The sequence below is a fragment of the Lygodium microphyllum genome, chromosome 24, assembly GCF_053477565.2.
Source record: "Lygodium microphyllum isolate KBCC chromosome 24, Lygodium_microphyllum_v1.1.10, whole genome shotgun sequence".
NCBI lineage: Eukaryota > Viridiplantae > Streptophyta > Polypodiopsida > Schizaeales > Lygodiaceae > Lygodium > Lygodium microphyllum.
Genome location: NC_141158.1, coordinates 21,834,341 through 21,855,066, shown reverse-complemented (window position 1 = coordinate 21,855,066; position 20,726 = coordinate 21,834,341). Strand labels below are relative to the sequence as shown.

At 41.3% G+C, this 20,726-nt stretch overlaps 1 protein-coding gene across 2 annotated transcripts in view; it reads right to left on the bottom strand.

The window, feature by feature from the left end:
* Positions 1 to 12,557: 12,557 nt before the first annotated feature.
* Positions 12,558 to 20,726, bottom strand: part of LOC148014908 (plasma protein) — an 88,885-nt gene continuing 80,716 nt past the window's right edge. For both annotated transcript variants that reach the window (XM_087665731.1, XM_087665730.1), the window contains 2 exons: positions 13,472 to 13,620; positions 12,558 to 13,135 (listed from right to left, as the gene is read on the bottom strand). In XM_087665731.1, coding sequence (XP_087521857.1) covers positions 12,945 to 13,135; positions 13,472 to 13,620 — 340 coding nt within the window. In that variant the 3' untranslated portion in view covers positions 12,558 to 12,944. The remainder of the gene's footprint in view (positions 13,136 to 13,471; positions 13,621 to 20,726) is intronic.

The following is a 20,726-nucleotide window of genomic DNA, read 5'->3' as shown; positions in this document are numbered from 1 at the left end:
ACCCAGGTTTGGAAAATCTCTTAATGAAGAGAATTTTCAAGCCATTGAAATTGGCACGCTATGCAGCATCCAAACTCGTATACCAAGTTCGGCCCTTGTCACACCTAACCATAGTCCAAAAGCTTGGGAGCCTTGAGTAGGATTGGTAAGGTCGTTGGCCTCGCATACCTTCTCGAACTGTTCCACTAAGCTGTACGGGTTGTCATTTGCTTGGTATTTGTCCAGCTACTTCGCCACCACATACAAATTTTTGATTGGCTCTTAGAGCCTTAGTTAACCCCTAACCCTGCTAATAGCAAGGTTGCTAAGATTGCAATGCTTTGCTCTGCTGCCATATTATCTAGTAGTTGCTTCATCAGAAGCTCGCTCAGTGTGAGGTCCCCTTCTAACGCTCTCTCACTCTCCGATTGATTCCTACCTGCTAAGGCTAGCAATCTCTGAATCTCTCACATTACCAAGCTTTGGCATAAGCTCTTAGTTTGTTGGTCCTGGTTGTACGCAGCTAGGCCTTGCAGAGCCCTTCGAGCCAGCATCCTCTTTTCCTCGAGGTCTGCTATGAGGTCCTCTATAGGTCTACCGTAGTGTTCTAGCCGGGTTTGAGCATCCTATTTGTTCACCAACTAGTGGACAACTTCAGGAAGGTCTCCTAAGTCAAGCTCCTTGTAGCTTCTTCGGCATGAGCTGCCCTCTTTCATGTCTAGGGATTCTTATTACACCAAGTTGTCGATCAGGAGAATGAGGTTGCGTAGATCCACTTCCCCAATGGAGTCAATCCTTGCTATGTCTGGCTCTTCGGTTGCATTATTCACTTGGTCCTACTTTCGGGGATTTGATCGCCCTTCTATGTCCTAGGATCTTCTCCTGCTGGTGGGTTCCTTTAAGGTTTTATGTTTGAGTGAGTTCCTTGTTAATTGCAACCAGTCCTCAACTTACCCTCACTTCCTGCGTGTGCGTCCGGGCATATTCTTTTTAGTGCATTGTGCGCAACCAGGCTCTTTGCTTTCCTTAAGTGTGTTTCAAGTGCTGGAAGTCAGTGTGAGTGAGAAACAAAGTGTATGCAACTCTAACACTCTTGTCTATGGGTTGGCTTGATAGGGTTGTGTGTTCATTTCTAGTTGTCCTCATCGGCTTCTAGGGTTTTTCAATGCGGTGTTCTATTCAACTCGATTAGGGTCAAGTCAGGGCCTTACAATCAGCCCACAACAACAGACACAATTCCAGACTGTTCGGTTAGGATTTCTAGGTCTACCTGTGAGGCGTTCGGTGGGTTCTTCCGGTGCAGATCACGCTTCTCGTTGGCTAGGGTTTGTCAAATTTTTAGATTTTCTTTCTCAGGCTGTGTTTGATTTACCAGTGTATGATTCTAGAAATCGGACATGGTCGGGTCTGATTGTCACAATCAGACATGGTATGTTTGATCGGACGGCTTGACTTGGTCTGATTGGGATATGTCCGATCCTCAGAATCGAACAAGGGTGCTTGGTCCAATCAGAATGTATGTCCAATTGGACAAGATACTGCGTTCGATTTTGTGGTCTGATTTCTATGATCAAACGAGGGGGTGGTGTGTCCGTTCTCATCACATTCTCATAATTGAATGGAGGTGGTGTGTTAGATTTGGAGTTGGTCCAATTTTCAAAATCAGGCGCGTATGTTCAATCGGACTGGATGGGCTTGTCCGAGTCCAATTTTGGGAATCAAACTGGTTACCGGGTTTGATTCTAGGAATCGGACACTGTGAAAAATGTCCAATTCCACCGATCGAAAATGCATGCCAATTGTGTTTTGCCAAAAATCTTCACTCTAATGTTGCCACTACCTCCAAAAACCTCCAGGAATCAAGCAAGGGTGTAGGCAAAGGGCATTCTATACCTGAATCTCGCTTAAAGCTTCGATATGCTTTGATTGATCTGATGTAACTCTCTCTCTCTCTCTCTCTCTCTCTCTCTCTCTCTCTCTATCTCTCAAAGCCAAGAGTGCAAATGAGGTTTTCCCTGGTCATCGAAGACCTTAAACCCTTGCTGGCCAGCACCTTAGCCTTTACGATCACTCCACTTGCGACCCCGAGATATCTGAGCACTTTTTTTTAATTTTTTCATGTTATTGTCATGTTCATGATTGTTTTACATCAGTAAACCTTAAGCTTCCCACTCTGATTTCTCCCTCCTATTCTACTCTAAATGCGATAAAAATCAAAAGCAATGTACTGAATTGATTTCTGCTACTCAACTAATAATCAAAAACCAAAAATATTTGTAGCACAGATTAAAAACCCAAAACCTCCTATCTATCTCAAGCTCCGGTTTGAGGATGAAACCCTTACTTCGATGCTCGATTTGAAGTGCACAAGCACTCAAGCTTGAATCCGTTGGTCCTGGCAATGGAGCCAAAATGTAGAGGCGGCAACCACCAAGACCCATGGACCGCTTATTGTTCAAGTGTTTCAACTAAGCACTAATGGTTAACTCTCACATAGTTGACGTGCTATCCCTCTCTACGGGTGTAGTGAGCTTACCTTAATGCCCGATTGAGTTGCTTCCTCTCTCAGGCACTCTGATAGCTCCAGGATTCATGATGCACGCTCAAGCATCCTCAAGCCTCTTCCTCCAAGCTCCATCCTCCATAGCCATGCGCGAGACGAGAGAAGAGAAGAGAAGAAGAAGAGAGGAGATGGAGGAGGGCTTCACCTCCAAGATCCCTCACTCTCACACACTCACTCCCTCACTCACTCACACTTCCTCCCTCAAGCACTCACAAGCAAGAAAGAGAAGAGAAGAAGAGAAGAAGAAGAGTACACTTTGCCACACACCAAAGAATGATCTCTCATTCACTTTTTGAACTTTGTATACAAAACCCTAAATCCCTTTTGGGCGGTCATCCCTTTATCCCCCTTTTCTTACACAGCCCTTTTTCTTACAAATTGCATAGGAGGGACCCTGGCGCTCTTTTACAGAGGTTTTGGCTATGCCTTTATGTTTAAAGGTGCACCTTCTTGCTTTTGGCTTCTTGCGGCTTCCATGGTTGTGTCTTGTACTCCTAGTGGTTGTTCCCATGCTTTTAGATTTCTTTCGGGTCCACTCTCTTGTAGGGCGCCTTTTTCTTTTTTCTGCCTTGCGTTTTTCCTCTTGATGCCTCGTTTTTTGCTTCCTTCGCTTTGCAGTAAACAAGAGGGTAGTTAATGCAAATAGGAATGTTAAAATTTGTTGAATTACCTTGGGAGTCTTGGACAAACAATCCTCATGCTGGGCAACAATTGGCCATATTCATGACACAAGCAAGATAGGGGGTAAACTTGATATTACTCCATCTCTATTACCTAGAGTCTTTGCTTTAGAGTTGAATGATCATGTGGAGCATTGTTGGTGCACCAAAGAGGCTATGCAAGAGGAGTTTGGAAATGCAACAGGTAGTAGGAACCAATGTGTTACATAATGTTGATCCTGAAAGGACACACTACATTGAGTGGTTTGTGGAGACATTCCTTTTCTTCATCAAAACTATTACTAGAGAGACATTTGGTATTTTGTGGTATGCAAAAAATATAGTAGTGCCTAAGTGGACTGGAACACTACATGAAAAGGTGATGCAAGAGGTGTATGTGCCTATGATTAGAAAGCAACAGCAAAAGAGTAGAGCTGGCTCTATGCTTGGAGCCCTTTATGCACAATTGTTGGTAGTTTTCCCTACTATCAAGTCATCCATGCGGGATACACCAAAAGGGGAAAAGTCTCATGCTTTGAAGAGGCAAAAGATGGTTGATGGCATACTCATTGATGTTTATGACAAGGATGTAGGTCCTCTAAATGCATTGGTTGACAATGAGAATGATAATGTATGCAAGAAACTTACTCCTTTGAGTATGGGATTTGGTATGCATGATGCCAAGCATGATGATGCACTCGGATAAACTATGCCTTCAGACTTCTCGGATTGGCTCAATGATGATAGCAAGCCGAATATGCATAATGAGGATGTTGTGGTTTTGGGAATGTAGAAGGAAGTGAAATTTTCTAAGGTCAAGATAGAGTCAATGTAGAAAAAGCAAAACTTGATGCATGAGGAATATACTGTGCATGCTAAAAAGTAACTAATAGTTGCAGGTCATGTATCATAGAGCCTTGAGGAGGCATGTTCCACGATGACAAGTTTACATGAATTCTTGCTTGACATGCATGTTAGTGGAGTAGTAAAGTAGGACAAGTTCACATCTTGTAGTAGCAGCTTACTTTGTGAGAAGATAAAAAGAGATTATTATGTTTGAAATGCATAAATAAAGGAATTGCATGAGAGTGAGGTGAAAGAATTGAGGAGACAAGTGGATGAATATGGCATGATTCTACAAATGTGTAAAATTTCTTCATCAATTTTCAGAGAATTGACATCAATCATGGACGATAAATTTCAGCAGAAAATTGACTTGGTAGCACAAGAGAATGCTAAGTCAAAGTGGAAAGGACGGCTTTGGATGCAATAATGGAACCTTTATTAGAGGTGGAAAATAAACTTTTGCATGATTTAGAAGTGGATTTGGAAGGCTCAGTGTTCATACAGAAGGACTTGAATGCCATGAAGAATGTCTTGGTAAAGATACATATGATCACTGGATTGCTATAGTAGGAAGGATGTCCAAAGGTATATCTCGGCCTTATGGATTATTACAACATGGTTTTATATTAAAAATTTTGGAGGCTTTGGTCCATGAGAAGGATCCCCTAAAGGAAATATTGGATGCACCGCAAAGTGAATATGACAAATTGATGGTTATGTTTTCAAGATGGCAAGGTATGAAGCCTCATAAAACAAGGCTAAAGTTCAATCAACCGATCTTAATGAATGAAGTCTTATATAAATGAAGTCTTGCTGGATATCAAAAAGCAAGTGAAGATTAGAGAACTTACTTCTAATTAAATCCATGAGATTAATGTAGTCCCATTCTCTTCACATGAGCAACATGGTCAACAACAGGCTCATGTGATGTCTATGACCGATTCTCATGCGCCTCATGAATTGCATAGCTCATGAGGTACTTTGATAGCATTGTCAGTTTTTCTATTTCCCATCATGCTTATTATATATATTGTCACCCTATCTTGTTACTTTATCGAATGTGACAGGTATAGTCACAACTAATGGTTGTGATTGTTTCCTTGGAATCCTTGGAACCTCCGAAAGCATTCATTAGCTTAGTGCTTTTGGGAGAAGTAGCCATGGAGATATATATGGATTGATTTTTTGTCAAGGCTATTTGCTTCTCACTCAAATTTGTGAACTCCTTTTTTGTGGCTTCTACAATTACTTGTTGTTGTGCTATTGTTTATTTAGCTTACTTTTCTTTCTCTTGGATAATAAGGGTGCAGACATAGGAGATTCTATGCTCTTAGTTGGTTTGGCAACTATATCATGGGACTACTCATTAGGGGTATCTTTTCCTTTTGTCTTGCCATGGAACTTCCCTAGGGGGGATGTTGAGCGATATTGCTAGACTACAAAGGGGTTGATTGTCTATTTCTTAAGAGTTAAGTCTTTCAATGGTCTCTTCTTCATTAGGCATATCAATCATGGGTGGTTATTCTTACTTACTTACCATCTCTAGGGCTTTATTCTGTCCAATTGTAGATGGCTTGTCTTTAGAGATAATCAATGTTGCCTCCCTTAATTGTTTATTCTTACACTTGATTTTACATTTAGATTTGTTTTTCTTTTGTTGAAGAGGCACATGCAAATTAGAGTTGGAAGCATGAGAGAGTGTGCACAAGAGGGAGAGAGAGAGCTCAAGTACAATATCTTGTTTAGTCAATTGTTCAAGGTATCAAGGTACAACTAGTATACTCTCCTCAACTGTGAGTGTGTACTTTAGGCCATTTATTTAGCCTATGGAGGAGTTAGGGTTAGGGTTTTCCCTGTCCTCCGGTCCATTTACACCTAGCTACCCTTATCCTCTCTAGTATAAGGAGAGTTCTCATGCTTACTTCTCAACACCCCCCTCAATGCCAAGTGGCATTGGATAAAGCATGATAGGATGCCCCCCCTTAATCCACAATGAGATGCCTTTATAAATCAGGCTACAAAAGAAGGTTATAGGTAGAGAGTGTTACAAGACTCAAAAGAGTCAATCATCTGTGGATTGGAAGGCAAAGTTGGCCTCCCATTCCTTAGGTGCTTCTGGAACACTAGGACACTTATTGGTGATCTGCCCGGTCTTTTTGCATTTATTACACTTCATTTTGTCAAGGTATTTCTTCCAACAATTGCTTACAATATGCCCTTTTTTGTGACAGAAGGAGCACTTAGTAGAAGCTGTATATGGACTAATACGCTAGCGAGAAGTAAATGCTCAAGCCCCTTCAGTATGATTTCTCTTCTCTTCATCCAGACATGATTGAATGGTTCTTTCCAAGGTTGGGTTCGGGATATTAGTTAGGGTAGTCACAAGAGTCGGAAAGACCTTCTTCACAAACTTCAAAAGGATGGCAATAGCATCTTCATCATGAATTGGAGCTTGAATGGAGGCCAGTTGTGCCATGAGCCCCTTCATATGTGAAATAAACTTGCTTAGATCTTCTCCCTGTTTGTACTCCAAGCTAAAAAACTCAATCTTTAAAAAGATCTTAGAGTTCTTCCTTGTAGCCCCATAGAGTCTTTCAAGCTCATCCTACTTCTCCTTGGCAGTGGAGAGTTGGTCAATATGATGAATTAATGATTCATCCAAATGAAGCATGATGATGGCCTGAGTCCTTTCATCATCTTCTACATCAAGAGGACTGGATGGATCAATAACTTTGGTCCCTTTTATGAAGGGCCAGTAGCCTCGTTCCATCATTTTATATTTTACCAAGATTTGCCAGGAATGGAAATCTTTTCCATTGAACTTGCAAATTTAGGGCCTTACATCTGCGTAGGTCATGGCCATTATAGGAAGGTCTTACCAATTTCCTTGAGCAATGGCAGTGTCTAGTCCTTTACAGGTGGCCAAGTACAAACCAAATAACAGAATTGATAGCTCTACAAATGATAACCAACTTTAAAGTTGTAGAGATGAAAAAGGTTGGAAGTCATACATATGTAATATCTCAAGATAGGATTTTGGAGGTCGTGTTCTTCGAACAACCCATGATTTAAGTTAACTGCTTTTCTAGGTTTCAATGAGGTGAACTTTGATTGGACTTTTGGCTCTTCCCCTCCTTGCGGTTTAGTATACGAGCATTTGGTTGAGCAAGGTCGATTAATGACCTTGCCACTTGATGAAGAGTCTGAGGAGATTTCAATCACATAAGTATTCATAGGGCAATAGTACTGATGTCATTAAATGCCTTTTCAGTGCTTAGAAGCATTCATCTCAAGATTGAGAGTCTGAGGAGATTTCAATCACATAAGTATTCATAGGGCAATAGTACTGATGTCATTAAATGCCTTTTCAGTGCTTAGAAGCATTCATCTCAAGATTGAGGTGTTAAGGTATTACCTTGTCAAGCTTGGTGACACTTGAATTATTTCCAATATTGAAGTCACGCTTCTCAGTGAACTTATGATGTCCCTTGAGTGTTGGAGCTACTCACAGATCGGAAATACACTTGAGAGCATATGCTTCAGTGATTAGAATCATTGTTAATGCTTATAAATTGAAAAATTTTGTAAAATGGAAAAGCTTGAAGCTTTTTGGCTATGGCTGCCAGAAACGCATAGTTACGGTTTTGCTCACAACTGTCAGCAAAGAAGGAATTTCCTTAAACCCTCTTAGAGGGAGTTGACCCACTAGAAGGGCTATGAAAGCCCTGTGATAGCCAGGAGGATTGCGCCGTCTATAAGTCACGCCAAGCTCTGGGACTTCACGCTGTCAAAACTGCATCGATTTTTGCATTTTTGTTGCAATGCTGCCCTCCACATCATCCAATGTCAACGAGAGATGTGCCATGTTGGAGCACCCTAAGCTGAGGATGAAGTCTCTAGAGTAAATCAAGAGCTAATATTGTCTCCTTTGCACACACCAACTCCTCCAATGTCAGGGGGTCTAGCTAGCTATGGTGGAAAAGAAGGTAATTGAGATGGCAAAAGAACTTCTTGTGCACTTAGTGATGTAGGGAGACCGAGGGAAGTTGAAGGATCAGAGATAGCTCTAATACCATGTTGCAAATTAGAGTTGGAAGCATGAGAGAGAGAGAGAGAGAGAGAGAGAGAGAGTACAAGAACAAGATCTTGTTTAGTTAGTTGTTCAAGGTACAACTAGTACACTCTCCTCAACTGTGAGTGTGTACTTTACGCTGTTTATATAGTCTCTAAAGGAGTTAAGGTTAGGGTTTCCCCTGTCCTCCAATCCATTTACACCTAGCTACCCTTATCCTCTCTAGTATAAGGAGAGTTCCCATGCTTACTTCTCAACAACATATATGTGGTGCAATGGAGGTGGTCTTCCACGTGGACTGGACAACCACAACCAATGGTTTCTTGCATAGTACCCTTAAGCAAGCATGAGGGATCAAGGAGCCCATCGATGTGTACTACCTCTATGTGATGTCTTTTCCAATGAGGTTTAGGCCTCTTTTGCAGTTTTGTAAGGGTTTGACAAGTTCTTGCTCTTTGTTGTGTGCTTAAAGTAACTCCTCCAATGTTTTCTTGCTTCTCTCATAAGTTCTTATTTCTTTTGAGTTAGAGATTTGCTTCTTGCCTTTCCCTTGAGGACTGGCAAGATTACCCTTTCTAAAAGTTGTAAGTATTCTCGCATTATCCGTGTACTGCATAATCAACCTTGTGTTTTGTTGCTTGCTCGAAATCTCTACTAAGAGGTACTTACTTTCTCGTATCCTCATGATTTGGGAGCACATTGAATAAGATGGGAAAGTTGTCAATTTTGATAGTTGTAAGGATTCTACATTTTTCTAGGAGAGAATATGGGTTTCCCCCATAGGGATTGAGGATTACATTGGTCAGTGTAAGCTTTGGTTGGCCTACTCTTCCATGATTCATATGTTAGAATATTGAAGTCCACTCCCTTGTTGATAAGAGCATCAATAACATGCTCTCTTTTTGTTGTAAGTTTGCCCCTAAGATAAGTAGGAGATATTATCTCCTTATCTTGTAGGTCAAAGTCTATAACCCCAACCTTTCAAATGTAGATTCTTACTTCTAAGTACACTATTAGAAGTAGATTGTGTATTAGAATTATGGCTCCTTTATGCAATGCTATTGTTATCGCATTCAAGGTTAAAGTTGTTGAGTTGATTAATCTTTGTATTGGTCTTCCAATGGTGTCACCTTCTATTCAGATTGAGTGCAATTTGAAGTGTGTAGGTATTTTTATGTGGCCTAGTTTTCCTTGATGACTAGCGTGGCACCTTTGAGTTTCATTTCCTCTCTTTTTAGCCATTATGTGTAGGCTTTCTTGTATTAGAATGCTCATTGGCCTTTTGTGTTTTGTCTAAGCTCTTAGACCTATCTCTCTTCCCAACCTAGCCGATCGGAGTTATCTTATTTGGCATTTTGCTTGCATGTTCTTGATATTACCTTAGTCTCCCTTACAACTATATGGGCTTCACTATGGCTCGTTATCCCTTGTTGTTTTGTAGTTGTGGCTCCTATTTTTCCTTGCTTGTTTTGTTTGATCTACGATAGGTTGTTTTCTTTGTGCCCATTAATATGCTTTCTTTTGTGATACATGTGGCATTTGAGTTCTTTCTTTTTCGATTCTTATGATAATTGTGTGTGTACGAAAAGGGTTTCCATTATTCTTAATCAAGTCATTTGGGTTATAGTTTCAGCTCCCTAGTTGCAACTCATACTCAATTAAAATTCACTTTTCTAATCAATATTGTGTTACACACAAACAAATTTTCAACAATGTGTAACATGGAGTGCATGTGAAAGGCAAGCTTTTTGAGTGAGTTTTTTTGGGCAACTTCCATTTCTTGTTCCACATAGTCCACTTATTCCTTCTCTTCTCCTTGGGTATATATCCAACACTACTATTGTCCCCCCATTGCCACCACCATCTCCACCACCACCTCTACCGCTACATCCACCACCTCTACCACTACATCCACCACTGTTGTCACTACCACCTCCACCACCATCTCCTCCACTACTTCCACCACCACTATCCCCATCCATGTTGGCCATGCCCTTGTTGTGTACTAAAGGACTCGATGCTTTGATGGTCATCGCTCTCCTCGTCAGTATCACTCTAATACTATGAGCTTTCTTTTGCTCTTTCTCATTTGCATCATCGATGCCCACCTTCTCCTGATGTCACTTCTTCCCCTTATGCACGTGCAATGGCTACCTACAGCTCTCGGTGTGGATGTTAATGATTGTGTTTGTGTTGCTCTCCCCCTCACTCTTGGAGGGTGACCCCCCTTTGCGATTGCATGCTACTGGTGACAACAACTTGTCTTACTCTAGGTCGAGGAGGCAAGTCAGAGTCCTTGAGAGATTCATTAGGTTGTTTGCCCTCTTTTCTATAAACAATGATCCAAAATAAGGTAACAGGGGGAGATAAAGCAACCATAACAAAAATCAAGAGAGGGGTTGCTATTGTCAATTCCATTGGCCATTGCACAATTGTGTTTTCCTTGAAGTCAATCTAAGTACTACCTATGCCACGGGCCTTCACACCTCTCTGCTAATATATAATGGTAACAAGAACTTCCACTTGTTGAGTAAGCAAGCTCAATGAGGGAAACGTCAAATGGACTAAACCTTCTCCTATGCTTTCATCACTCTCAAAAAGGGTGACATGATCTTGTCTTTTGAAGTCCAATCTAGCCATGGTGGAGGGTTTTATATTCACTTCTTGCATATATATTGATTCCTTGATTTTCTATCATCAAAGTCCAAGTACATACATGTTAGAGAGAGAGAGGACATATTGGGATAAAAAAGACAAGAGATACAAGGAGAGGAGATGAGAGAGAGAGGGGAGGAAAGCCTAGGGGAGAGAGAGAGAGAGAGAGAGAGAACCATACCAAGGGTAGGGAATAGAAATTACGAACTTAAATTGCAAGGGGAAAAGGTCCAAGTTTATAGACAAAGGAGAGAGAGTAAGGAAGCGAGAGAGAGAGAGAGCCATATATTGAGTTGTGGAAACGATTCGCAATGTGAATAAGGGGAGGATGGGTCCTTTTATAGCAAAAGGAGAGAGAATGGGAAGGAGAGAAGAGTGACGAGAGGGGAAAGAGAGAAAAAAAACATACGAGATGTGCAATTTTTCTCACTAAGAAGGGGTCATCAACAACCCCTTATTGGGTGAAACTTAAAGTCATAAGTCCTAAGCCCGATAAGGGGCTTCTAGCAACCCATTCTTGGTGAGAGTAAATTGCATATATTGCATGCTCTCTCTCTCTCTCTCTCTCTCTCTCTCTCTCTCTCTCTCTCTCTCTCCATGAAGGGGCCGCATTCTCTTGCCAAGAATGCCCAAGAAGGGATAATCATCAATAGCCCTTTCTCGAGCGGAGAAAAAAGTCTCAAGTTCACTTGTGGTTTTACGTTTCGCTCAAAAAGGGAGTCTTGGTAACCCTCCTTGGGTGAAAAATAAAACCACAAGTCTGAGAATAGAGAAAATGAGGGAAGAGAGTAAAATAGTGATGAGAGGGAGGGAGAAAGAGGGCATGCAATATGTACTATTTTCTCGCTAAGATAGGATCACCGAGAACTTCTGGCTTTTTTTCTTACCCAAGAAGGGATCGTTTGACAACCCCAACCTGGGTGGGGGACGCCGACAACCCCCTTCAGAGCAAAGAGAAATTCCACAAGTCCCATGCTTCTACTCTTGAAGGAGCCATGGAAATTCTTTCTACTAAGAAAGAGATGCTAACAGCTTCTTGTTCGGTGAAAAATAATTCCATGTAACCTCCTTTGTTCGAGAGAGAGGACTCCTAGAATCATTATTTGTCAAAGAAGCGACTGTTGACAATCCCTTCCTAGCAAAAAAAAAAAACATTGCTTGCTCTTTGTGGATCTCTCTATTTCTATATATATAGTGTATCCAACTATTAGTATTAATTATTAGCATTTATTAATATTAATTAATTAGTTCTAATAACTATTAAAATTAACTAATTATTTAATTTTAGATGTTAATATTCTTTATTTAATTGTTAGTTATTATTATTAAATACTATTTTATTTTAATTATTAGTAATTGTTATTTAATTTTAGTTTTGTATAATAATCATTTAATTATATTATTAATTATTAATACTATATAATTACTATTAGTATTAATAAAAAACATTGGCATTATTTAATTCTAGGTAATAATATATTATTATTATTATTATTTTAATTATTCGTAATTGTTATTTAATTATATAATTAATTGTTACTACTATCTAATTACTAACTAATTTAATTAGTAACTAACTAAATTAATTGTTACTATCTAATTAATAGTTATTAATTACTAATTAATAAATAGTTAGCAATGATTAATTATTAGGAATTGTGTGTGTGGGGGACACGCGTGGTGCCTCGTCCCAATCCTCTCCCCCCCACACACACAATTACTAATAATCAATAATTACTAACTATTTCCGTTTCTCGTTGGGAACGAGAACTTGCTAAGCAGCTGAACCAACAAAATTAGCCGAGAGCTTGAAATCATGCCGATGAAGAACCTTCCGACACCGAGTTCTACGTCTCAGGAACAAGTAAAATTTGGACAGGTATGTGGCAGGATTATGATTTGAACACGATCGCTCTACTGTACCCAAGCTATATCTATGCTCTTCATTTATACACTGTGCCCAGTTGCCTCTCCATGAAAGGTAGGTAGAGCTCTATCCAGCCACAGCCACCATAAAAGGCATGATGACAGTTCCATATATTAGTAGTGTGTGGATACAGTTCCATATATTATGATTTGCAATACTGGTTGTGAGTATACATTTGCATAAGAACGCTGATGAAAATGATGGCCCTGGTTCCCAGACGGGTGTGGTATAGACGAGAGACTGTCAGGCCCGCAGTGCCAGGACTAAGACATCTCGTAGCAAATATGCACCAGGTTTGGAAGTGCCTTCTACTTGAAAGAGAACTTCGACGTCTGTTCTAGCATGCACCTCCACAGTCTTCGGTTTGACGTTGGATCCCTGCCGATAATCTCGTAGAGTGCAAACTATTTTGACGTCTGCGTTTGTATGAACACCTGCCATCGCACATGATAATCTCAAAATCGTTAAGTGCCGTATTAAGAATTTTGCATACAAGACATGCGTGCCAATGCAGCAGGCAAGAAAACACCACCACCACCACCAATTCCTTTCTTGGCTTGATGAGTTGCAAGGACAGAAAGACCTTGAATTTCACGCTAAACAACATCAAATTCATTTCAAAGCATGAAATCAACAGAAGTAGAATATATGTGGCTCCAGACATTTTCTCTAACTAGGCTCACACATGCTGCACGTGCAGCTCATTGCTGTGCTTCCAGAGAAAAATATGAAGAGGAGACCTGAAGATCAACCAACATGGAGTTACGTACCCAAGAAGCTCAAAAAGGACCATGGATGAAATGCCTCGTAGTGACTTATCTTTGATCTCTTTCCCACAGCTAAAGCTTCCAAATCATTAGCCGGCCCCTTGAAGCGTATAAAGTCACCAAACAATATACCTCCATTTCGCAAATCTAGTCTGTTATATGATATGTATATCAGAGAGAATTCCACAATTTAGTAATACAAGATTTGTGATTCCAACACATGCCCCTTCCAACACACTTAGCAAGTTGCAGAAAGAGCTGATCACTGACTATGAGGACATTAAAATAGTAATAAAGCCCAATTCATAGGTAGGCCAGCTGATGACAAAAGTTGCTCCAAGCTTTTTCCATTTCCTTGTGGAAGAATCTTCTATTAACAATGAATATACAAATAGACTAAATCCGATAAACAAAATGCAGCTTAAGAAGTTCAGAAGCACTCACTGAAAGCCTGAATAATAAGGTTTGGGAAAGGATAGAAAGAGCCCGAAAAGCCTGCCAAATGCAAAAGAACAAAAGCGGAATCCGAGAGAAGCAGACACTAAATAAGCTCCTGCAACTGAGGACAATGCCAAAAAATGTATGGAGAGTCTAATACTAAGCACCACATCTATAACAAGTATCAGGAGCAATCCTTCTGGGGAACCCGAAAGAACAATACCAGTCGTACATCTCCAAACGGAAAAACACTCCTCGAGTGACAGCGCTGGCCTGAATTTTCTAGTGTCTTCGACACCATTGAATTATAGAATCTGTACAATGCCATAATGCATTGACATGCTGAGATATCTGAGGCTCAGCTTCAAACATGAGATTCATTCTCTTGAATGCCATGTCATGTAGAGAATATTCCATGTGAAATCCTTGTGGGGGGGCATTTGTCGCTCAAGGAGGTGGAGGCCCAAGGCAAAGGAAGAGGTGGTGAAGAAGTGTGTAGAAGAGGTGGAGGAGGAGAAGGGAGAGGAAGAGATGAGGAGGATGGAGGAGCAAGAGGTGGAGCGGGAAGAGATGGAGGAGGGGTACAAGGAGGAGAAGGCAGTAATGTGCACAAGGAGGGTGTGAAAGCAGTGCGAGCTGCATGTTCTCTTTTTTAGGGAACCCTAAAAACCTTTTTTCTGTTTTGTTTTGTATGTTTCATTAAGTTACATGTCTCATCAGGGCAAAACAGGTTTTTTGGTTACCATGGATGTAGTCTCTGCTCGTCCTTAGATCTCCCTCATAGCATGCAGCTGCACTGATGTCTCATCGAACAGTATAATCAAAGAATATCTAACAAGTGAATCAAATGTAAAGATCTAGAAAATTAGAAGTGGTAAATCTAGAAAATTGAAGATGATGTAGTATCTGCTCATGCCCAGATCTCCCTCATTGGATACTGTAACAGCTGCTCCAGCATAAGGGGACTGAGGTGTCTCAGTGGGTGTCTCTTATGGCACGCAATGATGGCTCATGTGCCAATAGTGGGACAGTTGAAATGCTGGCCTAGAGGTCATGAACGTCTCACTCAGCATAGAGATATGGCTCACTAGAGGGTGATCCCTCATGAGGATGAACTCCTTAGTGCTGAGGTGGTGGATGCCCGTGGAGAAGGAGCCCTGGTGATTACTGGTGTGAGCACTCACTGTCTAGTCAGATCTGGGTGTACTCGTCTCCTGTCTCTCAAAAGGGTCTCCCTTTGGGATTGGAGCTCAAGCAAGAACAACCCGAGGCACCTTTGGTTCTCATACTCCATGACTCTACATAATGGCCCAAAACCCTCTAGAAACATGCAATGGTACCTTCCTTTGATCTCATAGTAGACAATGAACTGGCATATGTAATGCTCCTCCAACTCTACCTCTATCCCATAGAACAACTAGATCCAATCCTCTAGCATGATACTCTGTGAAACCGGCCTGTTCAATGGGAAGGGCGGTAGTGTACAACCAAAATAAATAAATGCTTTCACCCAATTTAACAGTCACCCACTTTACCTGAACTTAAAGACACAGAATCAAGAAGAAAAACAGGAAGCTAAAATGCTCCCGTTGCAACACAGACACCCTGTTGGCCCCTAAGTTAGGCGCCCCTTGCGGTATTTCTTTATTTTTAAAAAGAGAGAGTACAATGGGCTATCTTTCACCTATTTTGGGTGAAATTTGACAACATAACAGTACAATTACTGACCCAAATCAAGTTGACCAGGAGGGGAAACTCTGCCCAAGTCTGAAACTTCTGGTTGGAGTGCAGATTTGACCATTTCAGTCTGCTGTAATTACTGGTTCAGACCTGTTCTGAGACCTGTTTACAACACATATTGTTCCCTGTACTGTTCTGCCCACTGTAATTACTGGTTCAGACCTGTTCTGAGACCTGTTTTCAGCTCATACTGTTCCCTGCACTGTCCTGCCTCATCTGGGCCAAGTGCCCCTTGATTCTGACGTCAATTGGGCTCTGAAATACCCTCTGAACAGTCCAGAATCAGTTCTGGTTTAGTGTTGTTTCAGACACTTGCTTGGTGAGGTTACCACCCTCACCTGTCCCTGCTGGGACAGCATACAACTGCTCCTGTTCCTGGAGAAAGGAGGCTCTTGCCTCATGCAAAAACAGCATATTCCACACAGCTATACCTGAATCAAAAGAAAGGCCCTTGATTCTGCAGCATAACCATACTGTCAGGGAGAGAAAGAGAGAGAGTAGGAAGCAAGCTCAAGCCTCTGTGCATCATAGACAAGGTAGACCAGCTCTCAAGAGCTCTTCATCTGCAGCAATCCATCTCCCTTTTACAAAATGAGCCCCCAATGCATTGAAACTCGTTTTTGTGCTGCCCTCTCTCTCTCTCTTTTGAGAATTTATGCCCAAATTGTGACACATGGCATACATGTAGCAATTTTCCTATTTAAACCTTTCGGTCTAAAATTCTCCATTCTCGGTTCAAAATTTGACCTCGGCACAGACCAGAGGATTAATCCTCGTACAAAAATGAAGATAATGACGCGAACAGATTCTGGGGTCCAAAAATAGTAACTCCCTAAATTTTAGAAATTGCTTCCATTGCATCCCCACTAGTCTTCTGACTATCTTTGCTGACTATGGCCACATCCAAATTTACAATGTAGCTCAACTGAAAGTGAATTTCCACTAATGACCCCACATGGACTAATCTCTTGGAGATTTGTCCATCTTCACTTTGAACTAGTCTCTTCCAGGCTAGTTCTTCAACACACTTGTCCATATACACTTTCACAAGTCTCTTCTAGGCTTGTCAATCTACAGTGCCATTAGTCTCTTCCAGACTTGTACTGGACCTTAACTGTCCAGTCTTGACTCACTAGACATTCCTGTCAGTTTCACATACTGGCCATGCAACTCAGGCGTTTTAGATTTCAAGAGGGATCCTTCCAAAAAGAAAAACCAAATAAAATATATAATTAAAAAATCAGCAAAAAAAAAGTAATAGTTGTCACAGTCTTGTGACACTCTAACCAATGGCGCATCAAAGGCTATGTGAGAGATGTGTACCCATGTACGATGGGGGTGTGACAAATCCATCCTGAGAGAAATGCAAGAAGTGCATTTGGTAGAGTGCCTATATTTGTGCTTAACTAACGCACAGGGCTTACCCAGGTCCTCTCAATGCCCAATCTCACAATGTCCATTCTGATCACTTGGTTTGGCTCTAAGTGATTGAGTCCAAGTGTAGGCAATCAAGACTATAGTCAAAAGGTGGGAGTCATTCATCCTCATCCCATGCAAGCTTAGCCAAGTGCACACCTGGACATACCAGCAACTTGTATCTCCCTATGTTGCTAATTGATTGGAGGACAGAGTGCTAAGTGGGGGTATCTCACACGCAGGAGCTCTCACAAACTCTAAAGGAGTGTCACCACCTTGAAGAGGGCCTCTCCCAATGTAGGCGCAACACCTACCTCTGCTCTGATGATCTCATGAGGTACTCGCGGCTTACTCTATACATGCTATCATAATCACCAATGGTCTCTCCATGGGTTGCCATCCATCATAAAAGTCTCTCTTTGTCCCTTCTTGCGAGTGGCTCTCTCCTCATGTGACAAAGACAGATCTATGCTCCATGACAGTGGTGTTGTGACCAATGTATCAAAAGGTCATAGTTTGGTATGTGGCTCCTGGAATTGTACATGTGCACATCGTCTCTCAGGTTTTTCCAATGTTCATTGAGAGTTCTTTGTCTATACGAAAGGTCTATAATACATCCAAAGGTTGTTGTAAGCAGCGGAAGTCAAAGATACGCACAAGATCATCTACATACAATAGAATGGGGCATCATCACCTCCACCAACTATGCACCAAGCATACTGATTCATCTATATGGTTTGCTACCTTATCAATATAAATACCAACTAGAGTAGGTGACCATGGGTATCCTTCACTCCAACAATGCTGGTAACTCTATTTGACAGTCTGCTTGGTTTTGTGTATTCTACCTATCACTAACTCATTCAATACACAAATCCCCCATTGCCACACCAATGTCATGTAGCCTCTCATAAGCCTTGGCCCTCACTCATGGGATAGTGTCAAAGGCTTTATAGAAGTCTTGAAAGAAGCAATATATCCTCCTTCCTCGTGCATGTCTCTGCTTGACAATAGACCAAATTTGAGTATACGATCCAATGTTGTGTATCCCCTTCTAAAACTGCCCATAGATCTTGGCTGGATTGTAACCAATCATTATAGTTCTTGCTAGGTACAATGGGGTCCCCACTCTTAAAAAGTGGTACAATGGTGTGATCTGTCCAACTCTTTGGGAATCCCTCACATAAGGCTCTATTACACATCCCCGTTTGCAATCTATCACTGGTAACTGTGACCATTCTACGTGTGGAAAAAGTGCTACTTTTGCCGGTCTGTTGCACTTCTTAAACACTAGGCATTGGAACATTGTTCTTCCTTTCTATGTGTGCAAATTCCAAGTGAGACCTCCCAATCTAATATGGCTTGTGTATCTCAACACTTCACTTTTCGTCATACTAGCTGCTTTGAGGGACCATACCATATGGAGGCCTGCATTGAGCTACCTTACTGTATGAGAATGCATATGTTGCTAAGGTATGCAATGTATTTGCTAAGATTCTCGTGAGCTCTTCTACAGAATTGCACAAATCCATGTTCCATAATCCCTCAGCTACTCCATTGCTATATACCTTCTTTGTGTCTCGTTCAAAGTGGTGTCTTAGACACTTGGGATGCTGGGAGTTCAGTGGGTATGGTTTGTCGTTCATATAGCCACAAGCTATAAAGAAGGTCAGCTATGCATGGTTTGTTACTATTCCAATTGGTATGCTAGATATGGTAAAGTTATGTATATTTGGTATCAATGTTAGTGATCCCATCAAGTAATCCAATGTGCTAGAACCCTACTATTCCAATACATGAGTGCATCCAACCCTGGACAATGACACAAACCATTATATATAGCTAGTCCACGAGCACTTCCCAATCCAAGAAAAAGTGTCCCATATTCTATCACTTCTCCTTTATCCAAGCTTGACCTTTGTATCCCAACATCCTCAATTGACAACTCATGATACATGGGGTCTTTTGTATCATAGAAATCTATTTGATCATTACCATTGCGTGCATTCTCAACTACAAATGGCAATACATGCCTTTCTAAACACGTTCTCAGCTCTAGAAACCACATTAAAACATGAGGGGACTACTTGGCATTTGATAATTGCTCACTGGGCAAAACTTTTCAACGTAACTTAATTCTAAGGGCCAAACTAATGGAAGTTTCATATTTTGCATGGTCTCTTTTGCCCTGCCCTTGTGCCCCATATCCCGTACACTTGCCTAGCACATACCTAGAGTTGAATACTTCAATGCCATTGTAGTGATCACCATGCCCAAAGCTAGGGGTACCAAAATTAGAAGTCATTTTAAGTAAAAATTAGGTGAAGTTTAGTTAAATTGTTCAAAATTCTCACATTTCTCATTCTGCTAATAGGTGGTTACTATCAAGCATATACCCAAGATTGCCCCACTAGACCTCCACGCAATGTTCATGGTAGGTGCAAGCTAGCCTTGATTGTTTTGCCCTGCCATGGAGCCTACATTTGTTCCTCCACAAGCTCTTTCCATTATTGATCAATTGCAAAAAGGTAACAATGTTATGCTTTGTCGTAAGACCTACCATCTTGATGTCATCACCTATTGCTCACACCCTCTACCTTCATGACGAGAACAACTCGAAGTTGCCTCGCGTGTTGTCTACAACCTAGATGCAACAACTGTCTGGCACTCCAAGTGCCAATAAGTAAAGTTTGTATAGCATTACTGATCCTAAGATGCTAGATATTCTACACTTCCTAATGGAGCCCCTATACTAGGTAGTCTTAATCTTTCAACACTTTGAGGCAAGTAGCAAGCCTATTTACGAATGCCCATGAGGAGCAATGAAATTGGAATTCTCTTTTCCTTATGCATAAGTGGGCCAAGGTAAATAGCATCACTTCTTAGTCTCCAAAGGTGCAGACAAGGATTGGATAGCACGTGTCATTCCCATACCCTCTAGAGGTTGTCACATGGTGGTATGATGATATGGGTGACTTTCAAAGTGCAGATAGTGTGTGGGTATACCCTCTAGAGGTTGTCACGTGGTGGCATGATGATATGGGTGACCTTCAAAGTGCAGATATTGTGTGGGTATAAGCTGGTTGTGTGTTCGCTGATTTATGAAGCTGAAAGATGATGCGACAATGAATGGTTGCACCGTGATCACAATCATACACTGATGTTGGAGCGAATAGTAGAAGGCCCGCACATTAGTTGTAAGAAGCAGACAAAGATATTGAGAGGCTAGTTGCAAGGAGAGTGATGCAGCAAGGATGTAAAGTGAGTTGGTGGTTTGATGTGAAGAGATGTGAGCAGCAGAGTGGGTTTTAGCAACCCCCACACTGACCAAGAGGCCGATCTGGATGGTATTGAGGATATTGATTTTCGGTTGGCTGCTTCTTATGATTTTTCTCTATCTCCAACCCAAGTTCCATGCCCTATTGCTCTGACTCCCATATGTACAATGACTTTTCTCCCTGTTCAGAAGCATGTTCCCTTTGATATTGCCTCCTTCACACTGATCTGATTTCAGTTCCCATCTAATTCTGAGCCATTAGTTCAAGTTGAGCCCGATGCTCCAACTGCAACTGCATCTACCTCAACTCCTAGACCCTAGCTTGTTGCTACCCATACTTCCTTGGGCAAACAAACTTTAAGTCTTGTTTGAAAAATCTGAAGCAAG